Source organism: Hylaeus volcanicus, chromosome 1 (genome assembly GCF_026283585.1).
Source record: "Hylaeus volcanicus isolate JK05 chromosome 1, UHH_iyHylVolc1.0_haploid, whole genome shotgun sequence".
In the NCBI taxonomy this organism is placed as follows: domain Eukaryota; kingdom Metazoa; phylum Arthropoda; class Insecta; order Hymenoptera; family Colletidae; genus Hylaeus; species Hylaeus volcanicus.
This window is the reverse complement of record NC_071976.1, coordinates 32,403,028-32,425,803: the sequence shown is the minus strand read 5'-3', so window position 1 is coordinate 32,425,803 and position 22,776 is coordinate 32,403,028. Positions and strand designations below refer to the sequence as shown.

Sequence of the window (22,776 nt, the reverse complement as noted above, 5' to 3'; positions counted from 1 at the left end):
ATACCCAGGAAATTACATAACTGTTGGAAATATCAACCAATACCAGTGCTCTGGCATAGCCGCGAGCCGGCGGCGGTAGCGGCGTCGGTGGCATCGGTGGTGTCGGTGCCAACCCCTCCGTGCCATTATTATAACTGGGTAGGTGGCGTATTATACGCGGCCGTCGGGGGAACTCAGGCGGGCGAACGAGATAGCACCGTGCTTGGAGAATGAAACGAGAAATTGAGTTGTGCTGAAACGGGGAAAGGGGCTGCACGGCGCGGCAGGGGTGGCGGAGATGCGGCCGAGCGCCTCGACGACCGGCGCGGCGCCGGCGTCGCGATGGACGCGAGCCCCGTCTGGAAACGAACAAATTTCTTTCTGGGTTCGTGCTTGCTCCTGCTCTATATTATCACCGACGAAATCTACGATTCTAATTGCACTCTAGTCGAACAGGTGGAGTAATAGCAACTCTTTTTCCAAAGAGTTTCGCGCATTGCTTTTTTGGAGAATTCCTTCGTTTGCCTCCTCGATCCAGGGTAGTCGATTCTCGAGTTGCAAAGTCGTCCTCCGGAATACTCGAAGGAGGACCGCGGACGTAATCGAGAACGCTCGGGTCCAAGATCGAAACACGAACGCCTCGAATCCATCGCTATTTAGGAGAGACGAGCAACGAGAACGAGGAAAGATAGTGCTCCAGTTGCGCGTATACCGGTGGCAGCACGTCGACTGCCGAGTAATTCGCAAAAATTAATTACTAACTTGTTCCACGGCGAGAAAGGAACTCCCGTGCCGGCTGCAAGCCGGAGACAAAGGAAAAAGGAGTTGCTTCAGGAATCGTCGCACAATGGAACGGGAACGCAACCGTTCCTCGACGAAACAACGCGTACTTACGGTTGCGCGTTTCGTCGACGACTTCGGCCAGGATTTCTTGGCGCTTTAGCTTTAACGACAGTTACGAGTACACGAAAGAAAACGGAGTAACCGATGCGATATACTAGGTTGCGAGTTTATCCCTTTATCGCTTCGATGGTAATAAAAATTACTTAACGATCGACGAAACGAAGGTGTCGTAAACGCGATAAAAAAGAATGTAAAGTAACTCGAGCACGGTTAAAGTACCGGCCGCTCGAGAAACACCGTGCACCCGATCGACCTGATACTATATGCATAGAGATAACGCCGACCCCTCCAAGACATTTCAATTCGTAGATACGGAAGGGTCCATAAAAACTGGTCGACGATATAAATAAGCGTTTAATGTTGCGCGCTCCTAAATTGAATCTCGGCCACCCAACGATCTGTGGACAAGATCCTTAGGGGTGAAATCTCCGGGAAACTACTGTCCACCCACCGGCATACGAGCAGCCCGTGCCGACACGCGACGGTCGAGACAAATCTTTCCCGACCCCTTATGCACCCCATAAAAGCTAGCATTACATACGAAAAGTCAAGCGCCGCGACGATGGACCCCATACGTTCTCTGTTTGCCTATTATGTATGGTTTACCGTGGTTTAACCAGGGGAAATCTGGTAGCGTTAGAGGGTCCCGGGGAGGGAGTGAACCCCCCGAGAGACTTACGAGTGTGATTAAACGTGATGTATCGAGAAATGGATATCAAAAGTTCGGGACGGATTTCACCCTCCCGCGACCACTGTAATTTTTTCCCTTCGCGCCACACGTTTTTCTCACGGTAGAACAATTTTACAGCTAAGATACTACTTTTACGTATCGATGTAACTTTGCAGTATCGAACCGCTCGACTGCTCCTCGAAATTTGTATATTTCTGGAACGTACCGGTCGATTTCTCGAACTAACCACTCGTTAAACGATCTCTTATTGTAAACGCGTGAAAAGGCATATACGTCGCGGAACGTGGCATTTAAACGCGCAACAACTAATGAGGAATATACCCGACGAGAAGGAAATGAGCTACGAACGTATCTACCTTACACACGGTTGAATGTATTATGCCTGCTTTTATTCGTTAAGAGACAATCGAACGGTCCACGTCGAGGATGAGAGACTGCTGTAAAAAGTCTCGCAGAAACGAGGAAATTCAGGCGTCTGCCTCGTGACACGATGGTATTCAATTATTACCGTTTAGAAACAATTCTTCTCTGAATTCTCCGCGGACCGTCGGCTGTGTGTTTTATAAAAAGCATCGTGACGTTTCGCTTCGAGCATAGCGCTATTGACGTCGACAGCCCTACGCGCAGGACATCGAGAGCAGAAATTCTATTCGCGTAAAGTTCAACGTTGATATTTATTTTAAACGGGGGAAAAGAACATTTTCAACGCGTCGACCGCCAACATCGAACGGTTCGTTACCGCGAAAACGAGACTCATTGTTAGTTTACGGAATAGGGGTAAGAAAGCACGGCAAATTCGATGAGAAATGATAAAGTGCGGATTCGAGGAAAAGACACGGACGTAATGTCCCGCGGTAAGAGAATATTGTGCCGCGTAGCAAAGGGGTAATTCCGCAGTAGGAAACCTTATTGGAAAACGGTAGATAAGGGGGTGGTAGGCGCTTCGAGGATGGAGGATGGTCCGAGTAGGTGTGAATGGGCGTGCAGACGCGCCGGTGTAGGTGGCCGCACGAATAAGTGCGGGAGCCGCGCGCGTGTGTAAGCGAGCGGGATGGGTGGGACGGCAGCGTTGAACGGAAATTAAATATGCCTCACTCGATAAGTCAGAGAGTAGCATAGGAGGGCTCCGTATCAACGCCGGGAGATGAGCTATTGTGCTATTTTCGAGCGAAATCTCGGCGAGGCCATCCCCTCGAGTTCTGTCTCTGTAAAACGCTTTTCGCTTATTCCGTCGCAGGAGCGAGCGGATATCGGGTATCGCCGCCAGTTCGACCGAATTTGACGAATTTTTCTTTCAAAGGAAGTCCCTGTACCGTGCAACTTTTTTAATGAAAACTTGAGGAAATATTCCCAAAACGTCGCTGTACAAGCTCGCGATGAATCGTTTGCGAATTATTCGTTCGTTCGTTTTATATATTTTTCAGGCAAACGAGAAAACGAGGTCGGCGCGGATACCGTGAATTTCCGGGAGCGAGAGGGGTGCACGAAACGCCAGGATCGATCGTTTCGTCCATATTTTTCTTCTCGCAGCTAACTGGTTTCCCAGCTTCCCCGACCCTTTTTGTTTGTTAATTAAGAAAGACAGGAAGGAAAGAATCGAGCGCGAAGACGTTCCCGGTTCGAAACGTTCGGGGTTCGTTTTATTTGCGCAACGTAACGAGAGGAAAGAAGATAATTTAAGCGTGGACGATAAAGTTCGCGACGCGAGCGAAATAATTATATCAGATTTATTATCAAACTCGGCGCAACGCGGCGAGCCCTTAGATAATAGGCTTTTTACGACCGGGTCGCCCGAACTGCGCGATTCGAAAGTTACGATACTGTAAAGCCCTCTTTACGAGGCCATTGCCGGGGGCTGTTACTCATATTTTTTCCACGAACCAGTCGAGAGACACTTGGACGGTAATACCGTGGACGAGTAGGAATCGTAAGAAACACCGAATATCGATTCTAGATGCCTCTCGAATATCCAAACGTCCAACTCGATGCCGGCGAAGAAAATTACGCGGCGACGAAAAGAATCGCGTACGTCGCTCTTAATTCACCGGTGTAAATAAACTAAGTGACTCGAAACAATTTGACAGATAATAATGTATAGGTTTTTAGTCGGCGGGGTTCGCATTGTGTCGAGCACGATACGATCCTGTCCGGAACACAACGGGGCCCGAAACGAAGAAGATGCTCTCAATAACGATTTCACATAAACGTATCTCGCCTCGCCGGGAATCGTTTGTGCGCGAGGACACTTCGGAATACAAACGTCCACTCGAGCTGCAGAATCGATCCTCTCGAGATCATAACCGCGGCCAGAGAGCGGCCATTCACGCCGAACAACTCTTGTGAATGAATTCGTCCCGTGAAATCCCGGACAAAGCCTCGCTCGACCGAACATCTTCATCCTCGAAATGATTTTCCAAAATCTCTCGATGAAAGGGACTCGACGTATTCATGGCAGTCGAGTCCTCCTCGAGTTGTTCGCTGTTGCGAGCTAAAGTTAATGAAGTTACCCCTGAAAAGGGACGCGACGGACGCCCGTCATCGTCCTCGAACGCGCCCGGAAACGCGAGCAACACTTTCTGAGCGGCGTTTCGCGGATCTTGGGGTGAATCTTCTAGCGAACTGTTGTACTTGCAAACAGAATGCAAATTCGTCGAAAAAGCGCAACGTTCGTCAAGGAAGACCAGCCACGAATAAAAGAGACTACCGGCCAAGTCTCTGGAGTACGAACCCTTCCCGAGTGAATGGAGTTTGGACGTTGACACAGACAATTTTCCCGATTTACCCTGACGAAGCAATTAACATTCTTGAAAGAAGAATCTCCAAAACGAGCCGACGCTCGTTCCGTACAATTCCAGTGATTCGAACCGAAGCTAATCGTGCCGAGGCGACGCGACGTAACCGTACACGGAAAGATGAGGTTGAAAGCGTCCTTCCCTCGATATATTACCGACACATTACTCCCCATAAAGTCATCATTAGGATCGAGTCCATGACAGACTCTCGATCGAGCCGAAGCGAAGGCGGCGCCGGGGCGAGAAATCGAGGCGAAAAATGAAACAGCCTCACGGGCCAGTGAGCTCGAGCGAATCGGGGCCGACCTCTCTCGGCCGTTTATAAATCCGACATAATGCGACCCGAACGAGATTATTTCACGATTTATCACCGAGTTCGCTGAATGCGTAGGGTGGTCTATTAGGTATCGGGAGGGTGGCCGGCAAGATGGCGGCCGAGGCTGGCGAACAATTGCGCCCTGGCCCGATGACAAATGACGCGGGAACCGTCTGCCGTCTTTGACTTACGACTTTTCCTTTGTGCAGCCGGCGTCCGATACCGCGAAACCGACTCAGGTGTTTTCTTCGAGGGGGGATTTTTCATGGACCGCGACGCTCGATTCATCCGGCTCCTCCCTTCGTATAAAACTAAAACTGTTATTTCGGACGCCCAGCAAGGTTGCTCGGTTTGTTTAAGTATAAATCTGAAATAGTTGATCGGAAATTGCGACGCGTAAATTAACTTTACCCCGATTTCAATATCGAAAACGCGACCCTCTATTCTCGTTTCGTAATGATCGCAACGGTATAATGACGGACAAGGTAACAACTTCTCACGGCCCGCTAATCGTATGCAAAACAATTACGAATTATATTAGCATCGATGAACGTCGCGTGATATTTCCACGGTGACGGTAAGAGGGTCATTCGTCGAGACCGCGGCACGTATTACCGATTCGAATTACTCATAGTTGCTTAATCGATGATAGAAGGAAAAAATGATTTACTATTTTTCAACGCGGTTTAGATAAAAATTCGTTTCCTCGACGCGCAACCGGGCTCGCAAACCAAATTTATGTATAAGTGTAATACTTCCGGCGATTGTCGACCGATTGTCGATTCGATTAGAATCGCTGTATAATGAAAATAATTAGAATACAATCACTTAACCGCTGGCCGGAGGTCAATGCTTTGGGCCAGTCCAGGGCAGGCATTGACATTTATGCGTCACATTTGTATGCATCAATCGACAGAAGGACGCGAACCGTTGAGTCTCGACTCGACATTTACCAGAATTAGCTACGACAACAACGGAAAGTTTTTCTCGATGAGTCGTGTAAATAATCCAACAGAAACGGGAGTCCTATTCGAATCCTCCGCAAAAACAAAGCGACCGCGTCGGAAATCACTTCGAGAAACATACCGTGTCACACCCTCCGTCCGAGAACCGTGTCCGAACAATCCCTTCCTTCGAGGTACGCTCCCAATGATCCTCGGAGAAAAAACCATACCGAATCAAATTTGCCGTGGTTGTGTCGACAGTGGTCGCACGATCGCGCGGCAAGATGGACGTGCGCGCCACGGTTCTTGTTCTTTCGTTCATCCCTTCGAGGAACAGCGAGCGGATCGAGGGAGAGAGCGAGAGGGCAGCGAAACAGGGAGAAGAAACGAGGCGAAAAAAGAGCGCGTAGAAGGAGTAAGGGATAGACGATATCGCGAGGAGTTCGCTCGAAACGAGAGCTGCCAACGAGCGAACACGGGCCAGGTGCAAAGTGACTCTGGTAGAGTTCCCTGAAGACAGAGGAAGAGGACCATCCCGTGGAGCTGGCCCGAAGAGGAAGGAGAGAACACCGGACAGAGTTCTCGTATGTCGGCCAGAAGTTTCTCGGAACACAATCGCATATAATACATATGCAATAGTCCCGCGGAGTCCGGTGGCAGTCGACCGGGAGTCCTGAACGAGTGTCCAGAATGGACACCGAAGGTGGACATCGGATCGTGCAACATGGCCGCCGTCAGGCGAGCCGCGCTCGATAATTGAAGGGCTGCCCCCTGAATCCCTTCCTCCTTCTTCTCCTACCGTTTCTCTTTTTTCCCATACTCGCTTCCCTCCCAGCTATCGGTAGCACCGGAATTATGAGTCCTTCGGATAATGTCGCTTGTTATTACGGACCCTATCGACGTTTCCTAATCTACGGTCTACGGTCCACCGTGGGTTGGACCACCTTACATCGGGGCTAATTAAGATCGTCAGCCTCCGGACGCGGCTCTAATTGAACTCGCGATCCTCGAACGTTCCACGAGCTCTTTGAGCCTGTTTCCCTTTCGGTCTGGACTTGGCTACTGTTTTAGAAACGCCAGGGATTACAAAAACGGACGAGTTCATCGAAACGTGACGCGTCGTAAACTTTCAATAATTCAAAACGAACCGAACGACGGCCACGACAGAATCCACTTAACAAACAACGCTTAGTCACCGATCGCCTCTCGATAGCGATTCCGATTTTCTCGCGCACGCGGCCTGCGAATGGAACAACGGGGGACGTCGCGTCGGGACGCCCGCACCCGGTCGACTCGGTTATCTCCCGACTTATCGTCAGATACAATAATGGCCCGGGAAAATGTCCCTGGCACACAATAATGGCCTGTTAAAAGAGCCACTTTCTCTCTCCCTCTCTCGCCACGTGTGCACCTTTCCATCCACCTCGATCGCCCTCTATCCCTCCGTTCCCTCGTCTTCTCCTTTCGACATCCCCCGCAACCTCGCGCGCAATGGCGTAGCTCGGTGATCGCCTTGGAAATTTGTGTAGCCTGATATCCGATTAATAGGGTTCGTAAAAGAACAAGGACGACGGGGCGGGTGTCACGTCTGCTTGAAACCGACTGGTTGAAACAGAGACGAACATTAAACTTACCCCAATAATACACGCATATGCGCGTATTCATCCGCCGCGGTCAATGGACCCGTCTACGCCTCTGCAGATATTACACGCGCGCGTGTGTAACCACGCAAAACCCTCCGAAACGCAGTTACATGCGCGCGCGAGAGACGCGAGCAGCCAGGAGGGGTGAAGAACTGCATCCTGTCGGGGGGGGGGCTGATTCGTATTACTCGTGTTTGCCGAAGGGATTTCGAGGTTTCTGTCCACGGGGGAAAAATAATTAAAAGCGTTTATCTTGCGTAATCCTGGTCACGAGCGGCTGATGGAACCCAAGGGGAGGATAGTGGCGTACGCACCTGCAATTTCTATACGAGATATGACAGATCGTCGAGAAATATCGCTTTCGACGACGGCCATCGGAAATAAGCAGCCGCGATTTATGTTCGAGGAATGAATTTTCCATTGTCGTACTTTTTCGAAACTTTTTACCGACGTGTTCGTTTCATCGTTAGGGACAAATCGACGGGGAAAAAAAGGATAATCCACGATTTCATTTTCGTACAAACCAAGGTTCGACGATCGAGTATATATTTAGTTTTCGAAGAGACCGAGATTTCGATTCGAACGGAAACGGTCGCTACAATTAACACACTAATGCCGTAGTCACATACGAATTTAAGTTAACGAGTTCGGTTCAAATTCAGGGTTCCACGATTACCAAGTACTTTCCCCGATGAATATTTATTAAATTTACCGATCGATGTCGCACGGCACGGACATCGCCACCCGTGTATCCCATGCATATGCACGATACGCCATTGATTTAGAAAACAATATCGCTATTTGTCCTTTCAGATAGAATTACCGAGCACGAGTTCACAATTTAATAAATTCTTCCACATCGAACGTGATTTCCATCGATTGCCGATGGAATTAAAATTGGTAATTTCCATTGTTGCGCGAGTCCCCCTCATTCTTCTTCTTTTTGTGTAAATATCGTTTCCTCGTAGCTATTCGCACCGACCGTTTGTTATTACGGACAGGAAGAAGAGCTGGTTATGACAAATAAAAGAGTCGAACGCGTAAATTACCCGAATTCTGTTGTATAACAAATTCGATATTTGCGCTGTTCGGGTTACTTCGGTGGCACAAGGTGTGACCTACGGCAATACCCGATTCTGTAACTCCTTTAAGGTAGCGTGGGAATTTCGTTAAGTAACCACCGTTTTAAGCATCGATCGTAAGAAAGACCAGGAAAAATGCAACGAGTCGGTTTCGTAATAAGCTACGTTGTGAAGATAAGATTTAAAAATGAATCCCCTCGCGCGCTCGATGTAAATCGGGGGCGATCGCTACTCTGAAAATCTGCAGCCGATGTTTAGTCACCGGCATGTGTCGAGGAAAGGGTTAGACGCGTTCCTCGGTCGAACAGCGAACAGCAAATAGTCCAAGGAAACAAGTTTACCGCTCTACAAATACAAATTTAACCGCAGTCCGCGTTTTACGACCGAGACATAGTGTTCCAGTTCGCATCCGCTGCACCTTCTTCGTCTCTTCGCCATCCTACGCGTATCCCACATTCGAGACAGCGTGTACGTATTTACGGTGTGCGAATCATACAGGGTGTCCCTCCAGACGCGAGCCTTCGTTAATAGCATTCCGTACCGTAAACGATCTTCGAGTTAGATTTTGTCGGACAAACGTTGAAACTAAAAGTCGAGATGCGTCCATCCTAAAATTAATAGTTGCCGAGATATCGAATATCGAGATGTAAAATTAACATCGCATAGGCTGAGCATATCGAAACACGATATAATTAACTAGGTTAATTTGTTATCGTCGCTGACATTAATATCGGTTCGTCGTAACAAGCGGTAAGCATGAACCGTCGACCGGGTCGTAAATTTGAAATGGTGGCGATTGGTTCGCTCACTTGCCGGCAATGAAATTAAATTTATCTCGATTTTAACGCCCCGCCATAACGGACGACTTTCACTTCGCGTTGCCATTGACTATGACTACTTAGTGGCACGCACCGATTCCGTAGAAAAGGTCTGCGATTTCCGCGCTGAAAAATATAGGCTTCCATATAACGTGGAACCGGTGGAAAAACGACGGAACGCCATTTCTTTCGAGTGTGCTACTCGGGAACGGAATCACCGGTATCGTTGCACCAATCGACGCGCAACAAAACTGTTTTCGCCGGGACAATCGCGCGCAACGTTCGTTAAAGATGGTGGAGAAATTTTGCGCGAAACCAGGATTAAGCGGTCGGTAAACGAGATTGCCGGCGCTTCATTGTTTCCCTTAATTTCGTTGACCCGGGGCTTAAAGTTTCGACGCGTTAATCGGCAATTTCGCGGGCGGAGAAAAAAAATTTCGACGATGTTACCGCGAACTAATAACGCAAATACAGGACGGATATATTCGTGGAAGGTAAAGTAAAGCCGCTTCAGCGCGGCGGACAGTTAATGGGACCACCCGTAGCCGCACTCTAATACCGGTACGATTAAATGCAGACAGGATATTAAACTAGGCTCTATACACCGTGGCCATAACACATTTTGACAATGCATCGTCCCGGCAATAAAGTAAAATCGTAAACCTCTTGCGTCGCTTATCCGCGCGCGTACGAGCTTCCACCGGTGCCGTATAAGTGGCCCGCAATGGCGCAACTCGAAAATTTGCTATTTCTTTTTTTTTTTTTTTTTTTTTCTTTGCGGCGATAGAAAACATCCGTTTCAGCGAAAAGAAATTAAAGGTGCGATCGGTCAAAATTCGAGCGTGCAAAGGTACAAGGTAACCGCGACAGTCGTTTCTCAGCGGTGCAACTGAAATTCGAGTCGGCAGATCTAATGGCGGCGGTGGCAAGTCATCACGTAGAGCTGAGAACGGGCCTGACCAGAGGCCACCGTTACGGGGACACGAAACAGAGAATGGAAATCACGAGCACGCGAAAGGGCCCGTGTCGTGTTGCGAGCATTAGCTAACGCGCGTGTCATCGCGTCGCGGATCGAGCCGTAGCGGCGCGCAACACGCGAGAATTCGCGGAAAGAAATCGTTTGCGAGGAACGATTCGTGTAACGAGCCTCGGTACGTGCATTTGCCCGGGTTGTTCGAGTTGATTGCTTCCACTTGGAATTCGCTGGAACGCTCGCAAGAAATTATCAAAAATTACTTATCGAATTAAGCGTGCAGGCGGTAACCATTTCGACTATTAGGCTTAAGAAGAACGAATTCTACAGCGCGTTCCAGAAATAATGACCGCTCGTGCCCATCTAACGCGAAAAGCCACCTCTCGAGTGTCGAACTTTGCTCGAGAATCAAAAACAATTTTGGAGTTATCGAGAAAATTTATGGCGGCGCCACGTAGACGGGCCCTTAAGAAATTCCGAGGGAAAAGCTTCGAGATGGCCACCCCTATTTTCACCTCGCTTAATTCATGACTCGCTTAAAGCGTTCCGTACATAAAAAGGGACACGCGGAGCGTCCTTAAAATGAAATACCGTTATCAGGATCATCGTCTCGAACAACTTTGGAGCGCTCGCGCATTCGACGCAACTGTTCTCCACGCTGACAAATATATTTCGCATAATATCCGGTCCGTTCGCGACGAGGATCATCGCGACGCATTTTTCATTTTCACAATATAACGGAACCGCCGCGAGATCGAGCATAATAACGTCGCGATAGCCCAAGGGGCAAGGTTCTCGCTTCCCTCCTTTCATTTCTCACGATTTGCATTTTCCTTCGTTTCGTAAAAGGAAACGCGCGCTTGGCCTTGAGAAATAAACGATCGACGAAATGATTTGATGGATGTCCGATTCTTTTATCGAGGTCTTCGCACGCGTGGACAATTATCGTATTCGATAAAAAGTCGTAAAAGTCGTGAGAAACGCGGAACGGGATCTGTGCTACGGAATCGTTGCTTTTCGTCGATCCGACTACCCACGAATATTACCTCTTGCGAGATACCCATCCGTTTATCGAACGATTAATTCAAGTGAACCGTATCCGCGACCAGACTCGAATCTCCGAATCGATCGCGTCAACTATCGACGTCTCGCCGACGATCGTCGATTCGAGATGCAGGTTTCAGTGTTTCGCGTGGACTCTCGATTACACGCGTTCGCGCGCATCGGCTGGTAGCGCGAGATCGCTGCCCACGAAGCGCTTTTTAATTTTGTTTCTTCGAGGGTCGGGCATTTTTCTGGGAACGCTCGGAGAGGAGGGCAGCCAGCCGTCTATTTTCGACGATGGTATACGCTAAACGACTCCAACGGTGACAAACGCCACCGCGAGACAGCCCGGGGACGACGGCGACGGAGGCTCGCGACGCGATTCCAACGGATGCTTGTATGTACACCGTTAACCGCAGACCGTGGATTAGGATAGATTCGTGGTCTAATGGAATCGTTGTAAGCGACTAAAGTGAGGAAGGAAAAAAAAAAGGGAACATCTCGTATCTCGTGTCAAACAAATATCGTCGTTCCCACGATGCATCTTCAGGGTGCGCACCATCTGTTTTTCGCCGGACCATTCGCCGTTACCGTTGTCCCGCCTTTGCGGTCATACCATTCCGTGATCGTTCATCGTCTTAGCCGAATAGGAAACTTTGCGATAAACCGGTTCACGCGATTGTCGACTTACTAAATCAACGTTTCGAAATTCACGTTACAGCAGATACGCTTAAAATATGTTTCCGCCTATTTAACCAATTATAACACCACCCCGTTAACGAAGGTTACGATTTAATTTCGACTCGTCGTCGAAGAATTCGAGAAGGGGTTCCTTGTTCGAAGAAGATTTCATTTTGAAGGATCGCATAGTTACGGCACTGCACTCCTCTCTCTTTCTCCGTCTGTCTTTCTTTCCGACTCTCCGGCGAGGTTTTAACCCATGTGCCGGTCTTTGCCGGGATATCATCTGGAAGGTGAGACACACCAGAGAAGCGCACCCGGTACGGTGGACTAATTGGCCGATAAATCAACCTCCGGCTTACCTTCTCTTCCACCGTACCTCTCCGCTGGACCTTTTAGACTCATAGGTGGACTTTCCGGACGTAAGGTATACACGCGCCCCGAGTCTAATTTTGAACGGCGGCTGTTACCTCGGATAAATTCACGATACACGACCGTTTCCGACAGCCTCTTTTCAACGCGAATCGTGATCGATCTTTCCTTGATTTGGCGATATTATTTCACCCTCTCGACAATGCTATTCGTACCTCCTCGAACGATAAAGTATTCATCGGATACCATGATACGTTGATTTTTCGGCGTCGTCTACAGACCCATTATAAGCCTGGTTTATAATTTTGACAGTTTTAGCGCAGTAGGCTTATACGGAGTAGTCTGGCACAAAACGTAAAAGAATGATTAAGTAGAGGAAGTCATTTCGAATCAGCAACTACCTAATCGAGGGTAAGAGACTCGTTAGGGGCAAGCCTTATGACGGGCATTCGAGTGTATCTTAATTTTTCGACACGGAAACAAAAATTTCTCTAACGGCGATAATTATTCGGATGGAATTACCTTCCCATGGATATGTTCCGGACCTATAAAGCACACGGTATGCCCTTGAAGTTTACGCCCGCCGTCTTTCACGATCCCGAGTCCGCTACGCATACGTTCGCGTATTTAATGCACCAATCAAGTCTCGGACAGAACGACGCGAGTGCCTCGGCCAAACGAGGACGACGACCAAGATATTTTATCAGCGAGCATCGAGATCACCACCGATAGCCGGGAGGCGAGTAGACCGACATCGCGATAAACTTTCGAATACGGTCGAGCGAGCCGACGAAAATTGGATATTCTTTAGTGAAAAACCGCGAGAAAGTATACGAATCCGGGTAGGATCGTCGAGACACGAGCAAACGACGTTAATCCTGATTATCGAAGTCGTCGTGGATTCGAGAACGGAAAAAGAACCGCGCGGACGACGCGACGGGATCGGTCTCGTCGCGGGACGGATCTAATAATCTCTCGTCGACCACCGGGAACCCCGAGTAGATTATCGTCCCGAGACGATCGGCTCGCGGTGCTCCCGTAATTTGTGTTTTCGTTATTGCCTTCGATTCCTGTTCGCCGTAGCCACGGAGGAACAACGACGGTATCTGGTGTCGCGGGAGCAGCCGAGAATGCGAGAAACCTCCACCGCGTGTGGAACAGGTTCTTCGTTTTCCGGGGGCAGATCGGCGTCCACAGACTTTGCTTGTTACCGCAGAGCAGAGCAGAGCACAGAAGGAGAGAGGACAACGTGTATGCGCGCACATCACACCGCACCACCACGTACGCGCACTAATCGCACCGAGCGAACTTGTTGGAATTAATTGGTCCGGCCAATTAACGCTCACGGCTTGAAACGCGTCGAAGGCAATGAAGGCGCACGATTGGCCTCGTCCCCGCCACCCTTCGGTGCTCGATATCCTTCGAACCGAGCTCTTCCTGCGAAGGACCTAATTAATTTCGACTCGCGGCAGTTCGCAGAAAATTGAGCGACCCTTCCTCGCCTAGCTAGGAAACTGCCTGGATTTCACGAACCGACGCGACGTATTATCGGTTGTTTACGATATCCCGAGTGGATTGGAAGTAAAAAAATGTCCAAGTAGAGGCTTCCGTGAAAACAGACGCATTCCGGGACGTTCCTGAGACGGAGAACGAAGTCGTTCGCGCGTCGCCTGTTCCTTTATCCCTTTCGCCGAAGGAAAACGTTGCATCCCGCGATAACTCGATTATTACGGAACATATTGATTCATGTGCGCTGCACGAGTCGGCGAGTAAAAAGCGAATTTGAATCGACCGGTAAAACAATGAAATAACGATGTAATCTTCGACAATGGATGGCATAACCGGGCCCGCGTCGCGCGTTGTCCGCTTGTTAGCGATGAAATATTACGTATGTACGGCAGCTGTCATCTTACTTGTCCTTTGACGGCATATTTATACCGGTTCTACCCTGTTCCACGGCGCCCGATCGTCGATAACGGATGCCCTCTCGCTAATGCGCCTTGCTCGCGAGAATCTTTTACGCTTCCGAATTCGTTGCTCGTCGAGCCGAGCGTTAAACTCGATTGTCATTTTATTTCCTCAGGTTAGAAAACCGATATATGCATTTCGCGACACGAACGTTGTATCGCGATCGATCGGGGAAATAGAACGATCGCGACCCGTGCGTGAGGTTCAAGCGACCAGCGCGATACGATATGTTCGGGAGTCGTATTTTTCCACGAGCTGAATAAACCGGAAAGCGTTGATATAATGGAAGCTGGGGGAGGGGGGGTGGTGGTTCGCTTATTGGGAGCTATATCGATCGACGTGTATCGAAATCCTTGGCGGATCTACCGGCGCGGGTGTCTTTACTGGCGTATTTATGCCGAGTTCGCACCATACATGACGTCCGATGGTCGATAACCGGCGCGCGCACTAATGCCTGCAATCAGGATCCGCAATCGGGATCGACGGTTATATACCCCGAGCCCATTACTCAAAGATCCGACGCATCGGAGAAAATATACGTCACGTGACGATTAAACGCGCGTCACACACGGCCCAGGTATACAAGATTCTCCTGACATTCGACGAAACGTTCTGGCCCGCGTCTAGGAACATTCGAAAATAGAGACGTTCGATTTCGCGTCGATTTTCTAGAAAATAGTAATAGTAGGTCCGTCGGGGGCCTAAAAAATCTGCAAACGTGCTCCAGGCGAAGGGGGAGAAAAAGAGGGGGAAAAAAGAGAGAAAAAAAAAACAACGAAGAGGAAAGGAGAATTGTTACGGTAGCGTCGAGTTTTCGATCGCGTATGATCCCCGTGGAAAAAACACGAAGTGAGAAGAAGAAATGGCGGATCCGTTTAACAAGGTGCTTCGCCTACCGGATAATACATAAGGGGTATTAAGGCCGCTACTCAATTGGGTATGAGCTCACCGAGAGGTGGACGTCTCAATTTTCTTCGCGACTTAATGACCGATCGTTAAAACCCGGCTTCGCCTCGAACCGGCTCCGCGGCGCACGAGAACCATCAGGAGGAAACGAGACGAAAACACTTGGCTCTTCTTCGAGCCATCGTTCTACCCACACCCTTGCACCGCGGTCTCGTCGTTCTAACGTAATCACGGCCGCTCTGTCGTAATGACATTTACAAGTATCGAAGCCCTACTGTTTTGTTACACCGGCCTTTACTTTAATGCGAATATCGTAATTCGGATTACCGCGAATTTCTTTCGATTAAATCCTACTTATCTCGTTTTAACCACGAAGACTGTATAAGAAGATCCAACTCCCTAAGAAAGTTACTAAAAAACTGTTGGCAAAATCCCGATCTTGAAGTTATGAATATTTCGTTCATTCGCGGCGCAAGGGCGCACAGACTACGATATTGTATATGTATGTCATATGTGTATATATTATGCGCACAGACTACGATATATACATGTCATATATGTATGATAATATATACACATATGACATATATATATCGTAGTCTGTGCTCACTTGCGCCGCGAGTGGTAGAAATATTCATAACTTCAAGCTCGGGATTTTGATACACTTGTACACTACACAGTTAGGACTCCTTGTACAGTCTTCATGGATTTAACAAACTTCCGGAGACTAATACGTCGCAATGCTATCCGAAGCACCGGTTTGAAACATTTATATACAGACAAAACATTGAACTGATCAACTGAAAATAAATAAAGAAACTAAGAGATAACTCGCCATTTCGCGGCAATGACAACTACATAAACAACGATGAAGGTTACTCGAGTAAGGTATTCTAAATATTATTTCGCCTACATATCCCTATTCGTTTCTGCCATCTTCGCCTGGTGTTTCGTCCTTTGGAGTCATCTTTTCATATTTTCGCAAAGAAATTACACTAAATTGATACACGTTGAAATATCAAATTTCACGACTAACGCGCCCTCTAGCGCAACGCCCGAGAAACGGTTTACTTTGATAGCACTTCAATCGGTACATCAGGTTCCAACACTCCGCAGACGGTACATTTTTTTTTAACAAAAATAACAAGTATAAAAAGATATGAGCATTTACATTTGTACAAAAGCGTTTTAAATAAATTTGTTTGTTACGTATTCGTGGAAGCATCGCGAGAGCCAACAAAAGAATCTGTTTGAAGAATCGTCGAGCCACTTGGTTGAGCTTTCGTCCGAAAGATTTCCGGGGCGCTATGCGCACGTTCCTTTCGGAATTCGTTAGTTTCTTCAGTCTGAATTTCTCGTACCGCGGTATTTACCTGTTTTCTCGAGTTGCTCGATTGAATTTTTGATATTAATTTCGCGTCACCAGAATAATCGACGGGATCTTGATAATTCGGAAGTTTATCGAGCGGCGCAGTCTTCTCGGTCTCGTCTTCGTTCGACCTGACGATAAACGATCGGTGATTTCGATCAAGTTTTATTAGAATTTTGAAAAAATGTCCGAGACGAACCGAATCATTTTCTTACCGGAGCGGCAGCCATCTCGTGGATTCCTTCCTATACTTCTTCCCGCTATGCGCGGCCAATTTGGCGATGATTTTAGCATCCACGTTAATTAATTTTGGTTTCTGTGAGTAACACTTCAATTTTTCTATATTTAGAGTGAGGTGCTGTATTTGGACTTTGAGCATCGCGTTCTCGTGAACTAGTCGTGCATTTCTTTGCACCACCTAATGTTCGAGACGATAAACGATTTATTTATTTTGCGACGATTATAAAAATGATCGATAACCAAACGATGTTAATTTACGAACGAGATTTACCCGTAAGAATTTTGCTTTGCTTAAAGGCAGGGGTTCTTGAAATTTTTCGGATACGATAATGTTAAGTTCTCCTCTACCCTCGTCTAGCTTTTCCATCATGTCTGCCATTACTTGCAGGTGCTCGTTCAACAGCTGATTTAGTTTTTCTCTCAACGAATCTTTCGCGTACTTCATTCTTAAAAACTTTATACACAAATTGTACGTTGTCTCAGCTTTTACGTTTAACTCTTCCCGCAACGACTTGTTTTCTTCTTCCAAGGAATTTCGTGCATCTTCCAGTTCCTTTTGTTGTTGTTGCAGTCGCGACGTTCCAGTAACGCAACGTGTTTTCTGCCGCTGTAATTCATCGTTGTAATAATCTTTTTCTCTTTGATAGAAAAACCTTTCGTCGTCCAACTGCTCTGAAATTAATTCGGTACATTTAAGGGTTACAATAAACTTAAAACAAGACTTTCAACAAATCTTACGTTTGATGTTCCTGATGCATCTTTGTTGCTTCTTTAGCTCGGTCGATAATCTCTCGTTATCTCGTTGCATATTTTGCAATTGCCCATCCTTTATATGTATGGTGTTTTCTAACGATACGACCGTTTCTTGCAAGTTACTCACCTTTCAAACATAGGTAAACTTTGATTAGTTTATTAGCGATAAACGATAGCTCGCATTATCTATACCTGTTGGCGTAAATCGACTAACTCTTCGTTAGCAATTTGACATTGTGTATTTGTACAAAAAACATTCGCATCTGTACTTTTATTAAAGCTACTTCTTGAACTGATATTCTGCATGTCATAATAACGAATATTACGTTCAACCGACGAGGAGTCTGAAGATGAATCGTAAAATATTTTTTAACGTCCACTGTTATATAGTTAACTTTAGTAATAACGAAAGCTTACCTTAATTTACAAGAATTATGTACTAAACTAATTTATAAACTTTTTAGGTTCAATTTATTCGAAGACAGTTTCAGAGTCCTTGTTATAGGATACAGGATATGTATACTTTTTACACATTTAAAGTCATTGACATGTTCTTAGTTATTTCCTCGAGAACCGTATAAACGAGCAATTTCTGGCGATCACATAATGACAAAAAATCATTTTCACTAAATTATTAGACGTGTCCAATTACTTCGACAAATGACGAACGTCCAAATGTCACGATATTTCTTACCCTTAAACTTTTTAAATACAAGTTTTTTTATTGAATAAAATAACATAGCAAACGATACTTCAGGAAGGGAATGAGGGAAGGATGTTCGAATAACCACTACGTCGTGCGATACTGATTAAAAGTTGTGAAATTTTTTATTGTATCGTATATGTACAAAATAGGTGTACAGACTACTTATCAATCGCATGAGCGCGTTTTATACACGCTTTACATATGCTTTCATTGCATATAACATTGATGTACGAGCATCATATTGTGTAGTACACCTGCAACCCCGTCTTCTGTAATCTTTCATCAAATGGAATGAATATCGAGATGACGCGTAAATGTTTTTTTTTTTTTATTTTATTCTGATCTTATCATTTCCTCCCGTCTTTAGTCATTAATAACATTCTGGTATAAGGGTTTCCGTGACTATTACCCTTTTCCCCATCTTGTACACACGAAAATAATAAATTACACTGGAACGTTATCTTCGCAATTATTTTCTTTAAGGAGCATAGTAATTCGTTTCTTGAATCGTGTTTACATAACTACGTTAGAATAGTGTACCTTCGTATATCACTGGAAGTGTCGATGTGTGAACCACGGCATCGGAGAAGACAAAAAGGAAATAATACGAATACACCTCATTGTAGATCCGTCCGCACTTTCCGCTGGTTTTACCGACAACAACTGGTCCGAACAATTCTTCGCATTTAAAAACTGTGTTCGCGTAAAATAAAACAAATTCTTCTGTACGAACAGCTCTCGGAAGAATACCCTCTGACCTTTCAGCTCCATAAAATTTTGTCAAAAAAATAATTTTCGATTCACATTCTTAATATCCCGTAGAGTTTAGCTAATACGATTTAAGGGTCATTCCTCTAAGGCATTTCGAAAAATGTACACATAAACAGACCTTGTTAATACATTTAAAGTCAACTCAAAGTATTGCTTATCTTTTATGTTAAATATAATATTATGTCAATCGATTGTAACGTATTGTCCACGAATCAATAAAACGATATTTCATTCAAACTATACAAGCTTAACATCCTATAGTGGTTCATTGGTCCAGTTGTGTCGTAAAAACGTGAAAGGCAACATATGTCGTCTGATAATCTGATGAAACGATACTAAATTCGCGCAAATGCGGATGATAATGATGGACTTACGCTTATTAGCCTAACTTAAAAGTTTTTTGTGTTTCCATAGTATTAAGGCTCGTGCTTATTTTTTCTTGTTCTTATTAGCTTGATTTTTGTATTTGGCTGCAGTTGTTAATTTGGCATTCTTCTTCTTGGGTTCATCTTCATCATCTTCCTCGACGTCTGGTTCCTAACATATTGAAATAAATAGAAATGTAACTATAAAAACTGAACTATTATTTTATTTACCGCCAAAGATTGTATTACTGACATTCTAACGTAACTCCCTTCCTGTAATCTTGAAAGTACTGTTCAAAGACAGAAATGGAAAAAGAGGAAACAAGATGAGTAAAGAATAAAAGCAACTGTTTCAAAATGGGATGATTTATTATGCAAAAAAAACCAAACAGACACATGGAATGAGAACACAAACGCAGAAAGTATATCCACGACTTTCATTTATTCCTTAGGGAATCTTCAGAGCCCTCCCTCCCTAAATCATATTAAAATAACGCGAGTTTAAAATATTCTCGATAAAATCATTTTTGGGGAACGTTTAAATAGTAGTATTTTAATATTAACATTCTATTTGTCTACAGCTTCATCCATCCTGGCACGCTTCGTACCATTTTTTTTACCCTCTGCAGAATGCTTTCGTTTCTTTTGCAGTGCCTGAAATTCGTATTCCTTGTATATAGAAAATGTAATACTATTGCTTCCGACAACATACATAATAAAAGTGTAATAAGAATTATTTGTTTGAAATGAGACTACTTGTATGTCTGGAGATAATTTTCATCGAAAATATTCTGCATAATTCTTTTGTTTGAAGTCTTACATGCTTTTTTGTATAACGTAATCAGAATGTCAGTTAGGAATACAATCTTTTCCTCAGTTTTAACGAACTTTTAATATGTACATGTACAAAATTGCATGCAACTATTAAACTTATTCCAAGTAATTAAAAAGTAGCTTATACCTTATCATCGTCATCGTCGTCGATGTTCTCTTCTTCCATTTCATCGTCCATATCGTCGAACTCTTCCATGTGTGTCCCTAAAATATTAAAGTTAATATGAAATCACTTAATTGTACATTACAATATGTTGCGATTTTCCTAAGAAAATATATTACGTAAATAATTTGAAAACATTATAGACTAATTCTGTCAACGAATAATTATCTCATAATCACATTTTTAATCATTAAAATGCATTAACACATAAACATATGAAAGTGTATCGAATGGGAGAATCGAATGCTTTGTGTATAATCCAAGATAATGGAAGTATGATATGTATTTTTTGAAAACGTCTCGTGTATCAAAGTTCTTTTACAATTGCATTTTAAACTTGTACAAAAATTGATTGTAATCTATTGTAAATTATGTTAAAAGGCGCCCAGCTGTAATTATCGCCCTTTTCCGAACAATCGTTATTCGCGATATAATTTAATACTTTAAGTAAAAAAGAATGTTATTAAATTAACATGCTTAGTAATTGTTACAAAGTAGAGTAAAATGTTAGCAATATTTCTGATCACACTATCTCTCATTCATATAAATAAGTTAATGGTAATGTATAATATAATAAGTTCTTACCAAGAAGATTGTGCCCTACTATGTGAACAGGACCACTGCCTTTAACCAAAGTGAACGTAACAGGAGGGTCGGGAAAACTGAGATCCAGAATAATCTGTGCTGTCTTTCCCATTTCCAGCAGAGCGATTGGTGTTTTAATTGGTCCCTTTAACCCCATTGCTTCTACCTGTAGTACGTTAAGCTCCCCAGGTTTAGCCTCTGGACCTAAAAGTGCCTATAAAAAATTGACACTTGTAAAACAGTTGAAACTAGATATTTCTATCAACAAATAAACTATTATATTAAATCTTCTGTAAAATGTATATGCATATAATTATTAAAGTAAATAGTTGAACATCATAAATTGTTCACTTTATTTAAGTTCATTCCTAGACATTATATTTAATTACACTTATGCATAAAATTTCTGCAGCTTACAAAACAGAAGTAGCACTAAAAGTATCTATTTGATATGACGTTGTAACAAACGCATTCAATTTATATAAATTTGTAAACGTTCTAATAATTACACAAAATCGGAATACAATGCGTTATCGATGTGTATACAGACGTTCTTAACTTTGATGGAACATGTTTTTGTTTTCTCGAAGATTCGAAGATTGAATAGGGTTAGATCAATTAGCGAAATTAAAAAGTTAAAGGTTACGATAATCTCCAATTCGTTACTTTTATATAGCAGTTAAACATTCGCGCGCAAATCTATGAAGTGTTGATGATAGCGGACAAAAAATCGAGATTACCAGTGACGCCAACTATTTGTCGTCTATTCTTATACAATAACAAAGGTACGGTAAACTGTTCGGAAAATCAGAGAATCCGTAGCAACAGCGTAGCAAAACGTTTATGTCTTGGATCGAATGGAAAGACCGTTACCGATGAAATCGCGCGTTAACGTGAATCCGCCTCTCGTAACAAAAGAGTACGTGAAATTCGATGCCTGGGGCGCGTCGAAAAACGACAAAGTACAAAGCAACTTGATGTTTCTCCTCGATATCTTCGACTTACCATTTTTATAATAAGCTTCTGATCGGCTCCGAAATGTTGGTTCGTGCCGTCTGCGTCATCATTCTTGTGCTCCGGATCCCATACCTCGCTGCAATTGGGTCCTTCGAGAGTGATTCCTGGACACACAAATCACAAGAGTACGCACACGAAATATAATAAATGCTTGCCGTTGCATTATAGTTGGATAAAAAACGCGAATTCGTTAGCTCAAGGGACAATGGGGATTCGTCACAATGGCCGAAAGCCAGCCGGCGTCCCGACCATAGTACCGCTCGCGTCTAATGGCCAACAATGACGAAAGTATTCGCGTGCGGCACAAAATAAAGCAGCCATCACGATTACGATATCGCGACTTCTGATATTTACCGTAGAGATACTCCTCTGCCATGGCGATCGACTTGATATTAAAGGATTCTCGTTAGCGGACGTGTAGACGGAACCCGATGGAGTGTGCGTGCCGAACGAAAGTGGAGAAGCTAAAGACGCCGCGCGCACAACGGTCACTGCGCGAAAGAACAGTGGTCGCACGTGCTAGACGAACGCGTAGCAAATGAGTTTCGCGTACTCGGCCTTGCGCGCCTAGAATACGTTCTCTTCTTTGATTGGTCGATACGCTCTCGGATCTTGTAAGCGACGTTGCCGTCTTTAATATCGAGAATCACCATTGAGTACTTTACGAGGGGTATCTTACCCCTGTTCATTACACCACTTACGAAGCGAATCAAATAGAAAATAAACGTGACCAGTACAGAGTCCTTCGTGATTCCTTTTACGCAATCATTTTAAGAGTCATTAAATAAAATAAAAATTTAGGTATATAAATTACTTCTACATGAATGTAAATATATATTCGTTAATCAGTTTAATATCAAT

The 22,776-nt window shown here is 44.9% G+C and overlaps 2 protein-coding genes across 3 annotated transcripts; both read right to left on the bottom strand.

Moving 5' to 3' along the window:
• Window positions 1-16,315: 16,315 nt before the first annotated feature.
• LOC128884320 (trichohyalin-like) lies at window positions 16,316-18,142 on the bottom strand. Its single transcript, XM_054137634.1, has 5 exons — window positions 17,667-18,142; window positions 17,460-17,601; window positions 16,993-17,393; window positions 16,697-16,899; window positions 16,316-16,612 (listed from the first exon to the last, which is right to left on the bottom strand). Exons 1-5 carry the CDS (start codon window positions 17,778-17,780, stop codon window positions 16,318-16,320), a joined length of 1,155 nt encoding a protein of 384 aa, XP_053993609.1. The 5' UTR covers window positions 17,781-18,142; the 3' UTR covers window positions 16,316-16,317.
• Window positions 18,143-18,277: 135 nt separating this feature from the next.
• LOC128884338 (nucleoplasmin-like protein) lies at window positions 18,278-22,462 on the bottom strand. 2 transcript variants are annotated; one of them, XM_054137665.1, is made up of 5 exons: window positions 22,270-22,459; window positions 21,904-22,019; window positions 20,899-21,112; window positions 20,278-20,354; window positions 18,278-19,488 (listed from the first exon to the last, which is right to left on the bottom strand). In XM_054137665.1, the coding sequence occupies exons 1-5, from the start codon at window positions 22,289-22,291 to the stop codon at window positions 19,381-19,383; spliced, it is 537 nt and encodes a 178-aa protein (XP_053993640.1). In that variant the 5' UTR covers window positions 22,292-22,459; the 3' UTR covers window positions 18,278-19,380. The 2 variants fall into 2 exon arrangements, with proteins under 2 accessions (XP_053993640.1, XP_053993647.1); XM_054137672.1 differs by lacking the exon at window positions 18,278-19,488 and adding an exon at window positions 19,665-19,970 and having other exon boundaries at window positions 22,270-22,462.
• Between the last annotated feature and the right edge of the window lie 314 nt (window positions 22,463-22,776).